The sequence below is a fragment of the Sceloporus occidentalis genome, unplaced genomic scaffold (genome assembly GCF_023333645.1).
Source record: "Sceloporus occidentalis isolate IW3139 unplaced genomic scaffold, rSceOcc1.0.p SCAF_375, whole genome shotgun sequence".
NCBI lineage: Eukaryota > Metazoa > Chordata > Lepidosauria > Squamata > Phrynosomatidae > Sceloporus > Sceloporus occidentalis.
The window spans coordinates 121,349-134,899 of NW_028317355.1; the positions used below are offsets into that span (position 1 = coordinate 121,349).

The 13,551-nt window shown below is 44.9% G+C and overlaps 1 protein-coding gene across 1 annotated transcript; it reads right to left on the reverse strand.

Moving 5' to 3' along the window:
• Window positions 1–828: 828 nt before the first annotated feature.
• Window positions 829–7,540, reverse strand: LOC149273447 (reticulocalbin-1-like). Its single transcript, XM_089506302.1, has 6 exons — window positions 7,317–7,540; window positions 4,830–5,023; window positions 3,137–3,312; window positions 2,742–2,802; window positions 2,061–2,260; window positions 829–936 (listed from the first exon to the last, which is right to left on the reverse strand). Exons 1-6 carry the CDS (start codon window positions 7,538–7,540, stop codon window positions 829–831), a joined length of 963 nt encoding a protein of 320 aa, XP_089362428.1.
• Window positions 7,541–13,551: the final 6,011 nt, after the last annotated feature.

Sequence of the window (13,551 nt, forward strand, 5' to 3'; positions counted from 1 at the left end):
ACATAATTAGTGTCTCGGGTGGAAATGGATGTGGATTTAAGGTTTTTTTTTTATTTAACATGGACTGCATCATCTACCCCCCCCCCCCCAAAAAAAAACCCCAGCTTATACATTAAAACATAAGACACACACAGGGGGAGAAAAGTGTTTATTTGGTGAAAGGTGTTCACTATTTAAAGTATTTGTACAGGGTACGGTAAATCTGTAACAAATGTGATGCCTAAACATATTGGAAGTCGGATTTTGGTATACTTTGATGAAACAAGTAGCAGCCTGTGTTTAAGGGGTACACTAACCCCCTCAATATTAGAAGGAAATCACATTCTTAGGTTTTAGAGGCTATAGTTTACTGTAAACCCCAATGGGTTATTATGTCATCACTTTTTGGCTAGCCATTAAAAACGTCACGTTCTAGAATAAAGCACAATTCAGTAAGTGGTCTTTTTGTAGGTTCTGGAGGAAGACAAAAGATAAAATACAGCATATTTGAAACAGGTTTTATGCAGTGAGTTTGGGGAAGAATTTTATCCAGTATAAAAATATTTTTGGGGTAAATAGCTTGGGAATACGCTAGACATTTTCACCGAAGTCTTGTATATACCTTCAAGGTCATACAAATCGGAATCTTTTTCTAGCTGGATAGGAAAACACATGCCTTAAAAAAAACCAAACAAAAAAAAACAAAAAACCCCCAGATGAATAAATAGTCACAGTCCCCCCCTTTTTGTACCGGGATTCCAAAAACCACACGTTGGAATCCCATCCCTAAAGCACCAACAATGTGCTGATGAGTGAGGCGCTCCAGAAGGAGCCGAGTAACAGAGTCCATCAGAATTCGTCGTGCCGCCTGGTCAGGTCTTCTCCGTAGTTGGTCGCTTGGCTGCCGACAAACATGTTCCAATTCTCCAAGATCTCCTTTTTAGTCAGTTTGTCGTCCTAGGTAGAAAAAGACGGTCGGTTAATTCAAAGGGGGAACAGAGAGTTCTGGGTAACTCTTACCACTGGAAACGAGGAGGAGGAATTCACGAGAACAAAATCGGTGAAAAGCAAGTTCTGGTGTAGATCGGCTGTTGGAGTGTAAACACCACCGGTGCTACCAGGACCTTCCGGTAAAAAGGGACAAAATAAAACGGCCTGGTGTAACATAGACAGTTTGGTCGGGGTGGAAGGTTATGGTAAGGTGACCATCCATCTGAAGCAGGTTTAAGGTTGGCAAAGCTCTTCTTTAGGTCTGCAACTAACGATTATTTTCATAATCGATTAGTTGGCCAATTATCTTTGATTAATCGGATTAAAAAAAAAATGTAAAACAAATAGCAGAATAAAAAAACTGATAAAAATGCATTTCTTTTTATTTCCCAACCTGAAATGCTACTGTGCCCTCTGATATCCATACCCAAAATATGCCACTCTGCCCCCCCAAATATGCCTTAACCCCTTTTATGCCACTGTGCCCCTTATGTGCCTTATACCCCAGATATGCCACTCTGCCCGCCCCCATGCTCCATACCTCTGCTGCTCCCCAGGACTTTTGCTGGAGCTTCTATGACTGAGCACCGGAAGGTTATGCAATGCCGGTGCTCCATCATAGAACCCCCGGCGGCAGCGGAGGATGTCTGCACGCATCACACAGACGCCTGCCAGCTGTCAGGGAGGAGGATCCGGGTCCTCTGCAGCGCTGCGGAGGATCTGGATCTTAGTGTTATTATCTGACCTCTGTTTGAGGTTGGATTATAAAACAAGGGGTATCATATTTGATAAAATCAATTCAACCAAACGATAATGAAATTTATTGGCAACCATTTTCATTATCGATTAGTTGTTGCAGCCCTACTCTTCTCTTGATCTACCTGTGCTCATGCAGGGGCTAGCCAAAAATCCTGCTCAAGTTGTGCCATCAGGGCATGGAGTTTGCCATCTCTTTCTTTCTCCGTATCAACACCATGTGAGCTTTTCTGCCTCGGAGTGGAGGAAGTCACGTGGCTGACCTCACCGGCTGATGTCATGTTAGAAAAGTCTACTGGATTTTAAAATATCAGATTTAGGTCGACGTTTCTTACCTTGTCTTTGTCGGATTCGTAGATGAGATGTTTGGACTCGATGTCAGCATGGTCGTAGTCATGGGGCAGAATCCAGTGGCTAATTTCTGTACGGTCCATTTTCCCATCCTTGTTCAAGTCACGGAAATCCAGAAACTGCTTGCGCTCCGTTTTCACCCAGTCCGGTTCCGGTTCATCTCCATCAGGGCTGTACATGTCCCCTGAGAAGAAACAACAACAAAAAAGTCAGGATTCGAGGTTTTACGTTGGATTTACGTTCTTAACCGGTACCCGTGGTGTAGGCTGCAATCTAACTTGCTCTAGTCCCAATGAGCCTATTGAAGGAATGTTCTGACCAATTGCTGGAAATGGCGAGACACCTGTGTACTAGCAGGGACACAGCGGGGTCATATAACTCGATGTTACATGATCCTGCAGTAAAAATTAGGCTAACTATAAGGAAAGGTATAGGTGTGATGATCGGGTGTGAGGTGTGATGGGACAAATGTGTCTTAGTGTGTGCCAGGGTGAGTGTGTGTGTGTGTGTGCGCGCGCATGTTAGTTACTTGGGGGATGGGAATGAGCCAGAAGGTACATGACCTCCATGTAGGTGTGTGTGTGACTGTGTTAGTGTGAGTGTCTGGATGTGTGTGTTGGTGTGAGTCTCTCAGTCTGGATCCTATCCTGGCTGTTATAACTTACCGATGTACTCATCTACATCCACCACACCATCGCCATTTTTATCGATGTCTTCCAGAGTTTCCTGTGGAAATAGAAGAACAAAGTTTCACGATCCAGCATTTGTTACGCTGATTATTTTGGAATCTATGACATTAACGCAGTCTCAGTCCGGTGGCAGCCTGTGGCACAGCCAGCATTATCCTTTCAATTTCCTCTCCTGAAACCTGCTCCCTCAACAACTTTTTAAGATCGGCAGAGATAAATTACAGGGAGGAACAATTACGCAGCGCTTGATAACACAAAGGTTAGACGACTGCTCCCGTGGGATGTACGTAACGTAGTACGCGGCTTAATTTAATCTGTTAGCGCACGGAGCTTTGCAATTTGGGACAAACTCACATTAAATGGATACCTACAGTAACAACAATGTCTTTCATGTAGTCGAACTCCTCGGGGTGCAGGAAGGCGGTGAACTCCTCCCGCGTGGCTATCAAGTCTCCATCCTTGTCGGCATGCTTGAATCGGCGCTCGTCGCGCTTCATCATCTTTCTGTACGTGTCTTTATCCTGGACATCGTAGAATTCCTCTTCACCTATATACACATATACATAAAAGGTGAAAGATGGAAAGGACGTATGAATAAAGAAACCATTAAGGCAGGTCTCACGAGACACGACCTCGAGACTAATGAGCTCCTGAGATCTGTAGGAAAAGACCCCAAATCACAGATCAGTCACTCCAGTCTGCCCTTCTGCGTCTCACATTCAACATTTTTTACAACTTGGTTTCTTCGGTACATTTTACTGCGAGCGAATCGGTGCAGGCGTCCTTCAGAAAACGAGACTTCTGTGTCCTTTAACTCCGCCCCCGGCTGCCACTACAGGAAACAGGAAGCATTCCTGCGTACACTTCTTGCACATGCTCGGTAGAACTCCCACTGACTTCACCGGAGCATCAGCTAATCACATGTATGCTATTCGTACACCGATTGGCTGCTGTCTCATTCAAACAGAGCCTCGTCTCTCATTGACGAGGATGGGAATTCTACTGAGCATGTGCAAGAAAACCTGTCCTGCACCAATCTGCATGCAGTAAAACACAACTCCAATATACGCAACAACACACAAAAACGGGGCTGAAATGATCATTTTCTCACCTTTCCAATACTTGGTATTTAAAGAACTTTCTTTTCACAAGTTACAATGTTGCCACACTAAGGATAATCCCGTCTGTGTTTACACATCGCATGACAATATTTACTGCAAGCAAGCGGAAAACCGGCGAGCAGACAGCACCTCGTTCAGGCTTTCGCCTAAATACTGTACCCTGTGGTGACAATCTACTCTGTAATCGGAAGCCACGCGCCTTCCCGGCCAACTTAAGTGGCTTCAGGACACCAGCGGTAAGAACACGAAGCTTATCTAGAAAGGAGGTCCTTCAGATGTGGCCGGGAGCTTCAAAGCTCCAAGCAAGCAGAGAAAGAAAGCAAAATCTGAGAGTGAGAGGAGACATGCATTTCACCGTCACCTCACCACGGCAAGCCAAGGAAAGACCACGCGCCGGAAAGAAAACCAAACCAAAAAACCATGCATCTGCTCAGGATATAGGTCTTAACCAGTAGATGGAACTCAACAAGGTCTTCTCAGAAGGTCAACGAAGGAACGGCTTATATTATTTTCATGGGTGGGGGGTAATAATCCAAGAAGTCTTGCGTTGGGTTACTTAGTTTTGGTGCTTCCGTAAGGGGATATCTACCGGGGGAAACCAGAAAAAAAAACGCAAGAAGTAGAGCATTGAACGCAGAGCACCCAAAGTGTGGAGGACTACTTGTTTAACCCAGAGACGTAAGTAGGACACTTTTCGCTTGGGTCATCTTCATTTTCCCATGCAGTCAGTATATATTTATAGGGTTCTAGAAGAACATGCTGGCAGTAGGAGCGAGCAGGGAGTAGCCATGCAGGCCCAGACTACAACTCAAGGATTTATGGTCCTGAAGTCAGGCTACGGAGGAACGAGTTCTTTCCGGCGGCTGCTTTTCCATGGCAGGCTACCGGTGGGAGGAACCACCGCCCTCCGGCCCACTCACAGACTTTGCTTTCGCTCTCTTACCTGCGCCGTACCCGTACGTCGTTTTCTTATACTCCTCCCAGGCGATTTTATCGTCTTTGTTCTCGTCGTAGTCCGCCCAGTGCTTGTTGACGTTCTCGTAGACGTAGCGGTTCTGGGTGTGGGTGATCCACTCTCTGAGCTCCACCTGAGTTATGAAGCCGTCCTTATCCTTGTCTATCTTGTCGACTATTTTCCTGAGGGACGCAGGAAAAGGAAGAAGCGGGATTAGGAAGGACCGGCCGAGGACTTCTCACCTATCAGATGGCCGTACGTCTGCGTGGAATACTCCTCCCAAGATACGGAGCCGTCGCCATCCTTGTCGTGAAGCAGCACCTGCTTACCCACGTCTTCCTGGACGAAGCGCCCGTGGACGTACTTGATCCACGCCAAGAGCTCGGGTTGGGTGACAAACGTGTCGTTGTCACTGTCAATTCTATCAACAATCTTCCTGCAATCAACCAAAAACTCACAGCTTCACACAAGCGACAAGCGGGGGAGGGGGTCTAGAAACCTTTATCATAAATGGTCAGCTGATGGGGGTCGAGGAGAAGTGGATTCTGCCGCATAATAAATAAAAAACATTGTTTATTAATCAAAATAATAATAATAATAAAACATTTATAACGTGCCAGGGTTTCCACTTTTAAGGGGTCTTTGTCATGGCATGGAGCGGCTGACATGGAGAACAGGACGGGGTATAAAAACCCATTGTACAGCGCTACGGAATAGGATGGCGCTATATAAAACATTAAATAAATACTAAAAAAATTTTTTTTTAATATAAAATACACAATCAGATGTATAATGTTTAATATTTGATAATCTGATGCCTATTTGTTAGAGTTATAACATAGCTTAAGAATGGTAGATGTAAAAGCACCTTAAGAAGAGACCTCCGAGGTCTTAAAAAAAGCTTATGCAACTTTATGTCTTTTTCTATGTTGGTCGAATCAACTAAAAATGCTACTTTTCCACACAAAAAAAAAAAAATTGCACTATTAATCACCGCGCTTTTTAGATTTTAAGGACAGCCGGATAATAACGGGAAGAGATTCCATGCGTAAATACGGGGCGGAATTCTGCTTTCCTAACGCTGGAGGAGAGGCAGAAGGCGGACGGACCCTGGAATGTCGGACATCCCCAAGAAGGGGTGTTGCGGTTTTTGAAATGGGAGAACTTTTCAGATGCCTTTCTCTTGTTATCCCTCCCCATTCCCAAACAAGAAGAAGTTTGACACTGCCACGTTAGCAGTCTGGAATGTTCTCCGCAGCCCCCCAGGCTCTTCATTGGGTGGGAATCAACGAAGTCCCACCTACTGGCCGTTCATAAGCTGCAGCTGCTTTCAAAGTGGGACAGAAAGACTCCCCCCCCTTACCATAACGTGACTCCCATCATCCCCAGCCATCCACAACAAAACCTGTAATTGCAGCTGAACACACATTACACGTTTAACCTTTCACGTGCCAGCGGGGATCTAATGGGGGATGGAACGCACACCCGCTTGGCAGTTACTGGTCAAACTTTCTTATAGCCTTCCCCTCTGGGCACCTAGGGGTTAAAATAGCCTCATCGTATATATATCGTAAGCTCATCCTATAAAATAAGAACGCTACCGGTCCATGTGACCTATCATTAGCAGGCTGAGCTTCCATATGATAATTAGATTGTAAGCTACCGGGGCCAGAGTCATCAGTTTACTGGTACCGTGGCACGCGCTTCTGCTTTAGAATTCTAAATTAGAATGTTGTGCCAAACGTTAGTAAATATATAACCATCTATGCATCTATAGGGGTTTCTACAACTGGGAGACTGTTACCCCCGCGATGCGCATGTTCTAATCTCACAGGGGTCCTCAATAACTGGTTGTGGAGAAAACACGATCCAAAATACCCCGACAGGTGGGTTTTACCTGCCACAGGACTACAAACACCATATCGCTCAGCCGGCCACAGATACCTCCATGCTAAAGAGTCTGGCTAAGGATCATGGGAGTTGTAGTCCCACAACAGCAAGCTTCCTGTTAGCTACCGTAACCCGGTGTATGCAATAACCGAGGATAATGGGAATTAGTGTTAGTCGTTCGTTTTCAACGCTCTGCAAACTCCCACTGGCAGAAAAAGGGTTACACATTCTATTTATTAATTATTCCGCAGCAGGCAGACGTTCATTCATTCGCTTTACTCTACTGCTGTTGACGCCAACACAGGCACACCTTAATTCTTTTTTACATGAACAGAGATCTTATTGTTTAAAGGAGTTTTTCATCACTAACTTAACATATTAGTGAAGTGTGTCTCGATTGGCCGGCAAGGCTGGTAGTTCATGCACATTAGACCCAATAGAAAAAGACAATATAAGGGGTCTTCTGCAACAAGGCCATTCTGTAAACAATGTGTCTGACCCTATTGGATATGAAAGGGTTAAATCTGTTATCCCTAACATTGAGCACTGATAGAGTTGAAGTAAACATTTTGGCCCTAAACTCACCCAAGCCTCTCTTTGCTTTCCTCTGGGGTCAGCTGATCGAAGGTCTTGGATTCCTCCTTGCCCAGGAAGGCTTCGTGGTCGTACTGGAAGTCCTGGCTGTCATTGTGGTGGTGGTCGCTCAGGTCTTTGCTGTGGTGGACACGATCCTTCTTTTCCACGGTGGGCTTACAAAAAACCCAGGAGGAACATATCGCCACAAGGAGAAAAACACAGAGAGTCCGCATCGTTCCGGTCTTCTGGCACCTGGAATTACAAGACAGACCACAATCAAAACAATGACTACGAGAACAACTGCCCTGACTTCTTTTTGGTCCTAGAAACAACTGCCTGCTCCTGACTTCTTTTGGTCCTAAAACAACTGCCTGCTCCTGACTTCTTTTGGTCCTAAATACAACTACCTGCTCCTGACTACTTTTGGTCCTAGAAACAACTGCCTGCTCCTGACTTCTTTTGGTCCTAGATACAACTGCCTGCTCCTGACTTCTTTTGGTCCTAAATACAACTACCTGCTCCTGACTACTTTTGGTCCTAGAAACAACTGCCTGCTCCTGACTTCTTTTGGTCCTAGAAACAACTGCCTGCTCCTGACTTATTTTGGTCCTAGATATAACTGTCTGCTTCTGACTTCTTTTGGTCCTAGATATAACTGTCTGCTTCTGACTTCTTTTGGTCCTAGATACAACTGCCTGCTCCTGACTCAGGATCCAGAACACAGATAAACATTTTAATACTTTAAGTTACAATCAAACTGAAGCTGGGTAGGCTGCACTGAACACAGGCATAGGGCTAATCTTTGGGGTGCAAGGTGCTAAATCTGGAGCAGTTAGCTGAAACTTTCCAACAGTTCCCATGGTAACAGCTCCAATTTAACCACTTTAGCCCAAGTTATGCAGTTATATCGTCCAATAATGGGATATTCGTTTTGGATGCACCACATGTCATTAAAACAATCTAAAAATAAGAGGGGGGGGGATAAACTCCTTTAACCCTTCTCTTGCCAGAATGATCAAAGCATTTTTTAAGTACCAAAATCCACCCTTTCAGTGCAGTTTTGCTCACATGGAGCTTCTATAAAACACATTTGATGTATCTGTATTCCCCTGCCTGCCTGCCTGCCATTAACCCTTTGAGTTCCAAGGCTTGGCTCCTGACAAATAAAGCTTATAACACTAATAACGCGCCTTATTGTAGTTTTTTTTATGAATGAGACCTCACACTCATTATCTGCACTCTCTGCACAGCTCAATCTCCTCTCCCCGACGCCTCCCTCCCCTCCATGCACAACTTTACCCAGTGATGCTCCGGCTCCAACTCCAGCCTCTGTGATCCGCTCAGCAAATGCTGCACTGCCCCTTTAAAACGCTCATTGTAAGGGGGCGTGACCCTGCAAGCTCTGCAGCCAATTCGCATCGTATGCCCTCTCCTGCAGGAGGGTCCACAGAAGTTTCTGGACCGTGCTGCGGACTGTGATTGGTCGATGGTCGCCACGTTGACACGCGCACGTGTATGTGTGGCTATGGGCTGGGGTGTGGACGTGCAGGGCGCGGGAGCGCGCATAGCGGATAGCAGGGGTAAGAGGGGCTGATCACACCCCAATTACCCCATCACAGTGGCAGAGCTGGGATACCGTCCTGTTACAATTTGGATGAGGCTGATGAGAGTTGTAGGTTTATCATTTCCCCCCTTTTCTTAAATGAATGGAGTATTTTATGTGCTTAGGGATCTTTTTCTTAGCATACTTCCCAAGTGCCCCTGTTTAGTTTGGCCAGTCCCTCTTTCCTCCCCTGATGCCCCCTCTTTTCTAGGAGGTCAGAATGTTTGATGGGTATGAGGGTATCACAGGGTTCTACAGCCCTAAAAGCCCCGGTAATGTGTATAGAAACATCAGAAAATATGTTTATAAATAAAATTGTGTAAATAAAATATGTTATTCTTCTGCTGAACGTTTTATTTATACATAACAAACTACCCAGAGGTCATAAAGTCAAACAATATGTCTCAGTAAAGTTACAAAAGGAAACAAGTTTATGAGGAAATGGTGATTTTATGTAAAAAGTGATTTGAGTTTGATAATCTGCTTTAGTAAAATAGCAACCGCTAGAATGTTCCGGCAGAGCGAGAGCATTTCATTGGTTGCTATGGCGATAACACCAGTTGTGAAATGTTGCACCAGAATCACTCTTTATCCCCAGATGTTCTTTGGTCGGAATCCGGTGCTGCGGCGACACCTAGTGGCCAAATCAAGGAATTGAAGTATTGCCATAGACCAGCAAGACGTGAACATCTGGATTCGGGGGGGGAGGGGTGTCCTCTGCATGCGAATGTCATCAGCCTATCTGTGCCTTCTAGGGGGCACTGATGATTTGGGTGGGCGGGTACAGTGATGTTGTGGGTGGGGATAGGGGGTAAACTAATTAAATATAATTAATACTTTAATGAATAATTAGTACTGCAAGGATAAACAATTATCCAAAAGTTGGTTAAATAATATCTTACAGACCCAACTCCCTTGATCCTGCTTCACCCCTAGATGTGCCTTTTCTATTGAAGTCGAGTGCGTTACATCACCCCGCAAGAGCATTGCTCGTGTAGCTGTGTGATTAATAAATCCTGCCATCATGTACAATATAATGCATATACTTTATTTGCTTGAGGTTTTTTTGACTAAATATCATCTGGAAAAACGACCCCAGATCCGTGGCACAGCTGACTAAGCCTAGGAGCTTGTTACTCACGCTCTCTCCCTCACTTATGCTCTCTCACACTCTCATTCCCTCTCTTACACTCTCATCCACACTCTCATTCACTCGCTCTCACACTTTCTCACGCTCTCTCCGTGTCTCGCGAACTTCTCCACCGATGTTTCTCTATCCCTGTCTTATTTTCTGCAGCTTCACTTCTTTTGCTTCTTTTTGTTCTATCTTTTTTTTTCTTCTCTTCTCCCTGTTATCCTTTTACTTCTGCAAAAGGCACAGAGATCCACAGTTTTGGGGGTCATCTTATAATCGAGTAAATTTGGTAATATCCAAGAGTTCCCCATTAAACTACCATTTTCTTCCCTGTGCGAATGCATGGAGAGAGTCAGCAGGATCCCTACAATGTGGTCGCTTTTTCCTTTGTTCATGAAAAAAATTATGAATGAGACAAAGTATGACATGATTTAACTATTCTTTCTGGGATGGGTTTCAATAGGCTAGGAACGCTGCTTCTAATGCTGATTTTTTTCCCTTTTCTTTTCTAAATGACCTGGGAGGAAATCTTAGTTCTTTGTAATACCGGTTCCTGCCAGTAGGTGACAGTAGATGCCACAAGCTCCACTTTTCGGAGAACGTCAAATATACTCCGCTCTCTCCAATACTAACCAATTCTCCCGCAGCAATCTTTATCAGTCCCCGTTGACTCTACTGTTGCGCTCCCTTGAAATCTGCAACATTGTCTCCATTGATAGAATGTTTAGGTATTGACAATGGAACGGTAGTAAATGGGGCCTCTGCATGTTACAGATTTATACAGTGATGCCGCATAAAGAAGAAATTATACAAGGAGATCATCCTGGAGCCCGGACTCTAAACCAGGCACCCCCCTTCTAGAGTTATATGAAGACTTTGTGATGGAAGAAAGAGATGGAAAACAAAATCACATTAAAGGGGCACTTTTGGAAAACAGTTGTAGTTTTTGCCCCATAATATAATGTTTTCAGGCAGCTGCATATCAGCCATTTGTATGATTCTCGCTCTGTTATCTGATCCCCGATCTACTAAACCCCCCGACTCCTTATTATACTGCCTGTGGGGGAACAATAGAATGGCTCAGTCTTATTCACCCAGACCGACATTATGATTAATGAAAGTCTATGGAGGAACGACTTCATTAGCATCGCCATAAAGCATCAGCTCAGTGTGGTGTTTGAGCCGGGAAACTAACCCAAAATATCACATGACTGACAGCAACGGCGGCTCCAGGTCTGCAGATAATGGGAGTTTATTGGGGCAAAATGAGATAAAAACCAGGTTTTTGTCAATGTCGACAGACATTACAGCGCTGGGGGTTATATTACTGTATACAGCACTGGGGGATTATTACTGTATACAGCGCTGGGGGTTATATTACTGTATACAGCGCTGGGGGATTATTACTGTATACAGCGCTGGGGGTTATATTACTGTATACAGCGCTGGGGGTAATATTACTGTATACAGCGCTTGGGGTTATATTACTGTATACAGCGCTGGGGGTTATATTACTGTATACAGCGCTGGGGGGTTATATTACTGTATACAGACCTGGGGGTTATATTACTGTATACAGTGCTGGGGGGTTATATTACTGTATACAGCGCTGGGGGTTATATTACTGTATACAGCTCTAGGAGTTATTACTGTATACAGCACTGGGGGTTATATTACTGTATACAGTGCTGGGGGGTTATATTACTGTATACAGCGCTGGGGGGTTATATTACTGTATACAGCGCTGGGGGTTATATTACTGTATACAGCGCTAGGAGTTATTACTGTATACAGTGCTGGTGGTTATTACTGTATACAGTGCTGGGGGTTATTACAGTGTACAGTGTTGGGGTTATTACTGTATACAGCGCTGGGGGTAATTACTGTATACAGCGCAGGGGTTACACGCAGGTCCGCCAAACCATAAGGACATCCACCAGCCATTGACCAGGAATACGCGATCCGGATGCTGACCTCGTTCCCTAGTAATAGTTTTTTCGGTGTCAGGTCTATGGAAAGACCAAAGGTTCACAATGTCTGAATGTGTGCTCGGCTCCCGTACCCCCTGGATGGATACACACTTCTGAAACAGATCTGTAACGGTTGAGTTAAAGTGGGATCCAAGTAACAGCGGATCCCCCCGAGGCACCCGGAGTCTTTCTAAATTGCGACTTCTTTGGGGGCCGCGCGCCACCGAGTACAAAACCGCGTGTGACAGCGAGAGGCCCTTTTTTGGCCCAGTGGAGATGGAAGTGACACCCATTACGTTTTCAGGGTTGAAGCTTCTGATAGGTTGTGAAATTCTGCCGCCTCTTGTCGGTCTGCGCATATAGGAGCACTCATGAGTAGGATATCGCAATTGATTTGCGGGATCTTAATTTCACGGCATATTTTCTGCCGCAATTAGGGGGGAAAAGGGGAGCGATGGAGAGAGAAGGTGAGAGATTCTGAAGGCAAAGTGCGCATGAGGAACCTTAGAAGGAAACCGTAAAGACAATCGGTAACATTCCATTTGGTTCTTGCGTCCTGTGAAGCAGAAATGTACTAAACGTTCCCTCTAAGGTTAAAACAAACATACGCAACGGGTGTCCTCTGCGTTGGGTTGGGTTTGTTTCAGAAATCTTTCGGGAATTAGGAAAGTATATAGCTTTGTATTGGTCCAAGAGGAGATGGAGTCTTTGGATGAAGGTGACTTTGTTGGGTCAACATAGAGAATGATATGAAGACACATTAGCGTTGGAGATCCAAAATATCATTCATGGTACCAGAGGTCGGGAATTGCGAGTCTCCACTCTTCCCTTCTCCCCCTTTAAACCTGTCTTTATTAGATGAATTTGTATAAAAATAAGCAGGATTTTAAAAAAAAATGAACCAAAACTCGACTACAGCCCAGAAAAGTCCCGTATTCAGTCCGCATTTCGTTCAAACACAAGCTGCGGCTGATCTTTTGGACTGATTGCGGCTGTCGAGTGAACTCGGCCACTTGGAAACTTCAATTAGCCCAATCAGGAGTCTGTCACGGATAAAGACTAATACAGTACGATAGCGCTGGTGTGAGGAGACTCGTTCAAAGAGAAGAAAGAGAGGATTCTGCTCGATTTGATGGGAGTTCTGCTCATCCCGAGGCTAAGAGACATCTTAGCATCTACTGTCTCTGACCCATCACATTGATGTGTACAGATAGGCTCTTCCATACCAATGGGTGCCATAAAACTCCAATTTTCGTACTAACACTCTCATCACTATCACGCAGGAGCATGTACAGGTTGGCCACCATGACTTGGCTTCAACAGTTTTTGACTCCCTTCTTGTTCCTCCAACTTTTCTGCCATCATCTCTGGTCACATCTTCATCCATAGAAGGACAGCATTGCCATCTCTGGCCGGTAATACAATGGCCCCCCTCTTTGTGGATTTAAATGCCTTCAAACCTGTCGCTGCGCACGTGCCAATAACTGCATAATCAGCATTGAGGTGCTCGTCTAAACCCGTTCATAGAGGAGCGTT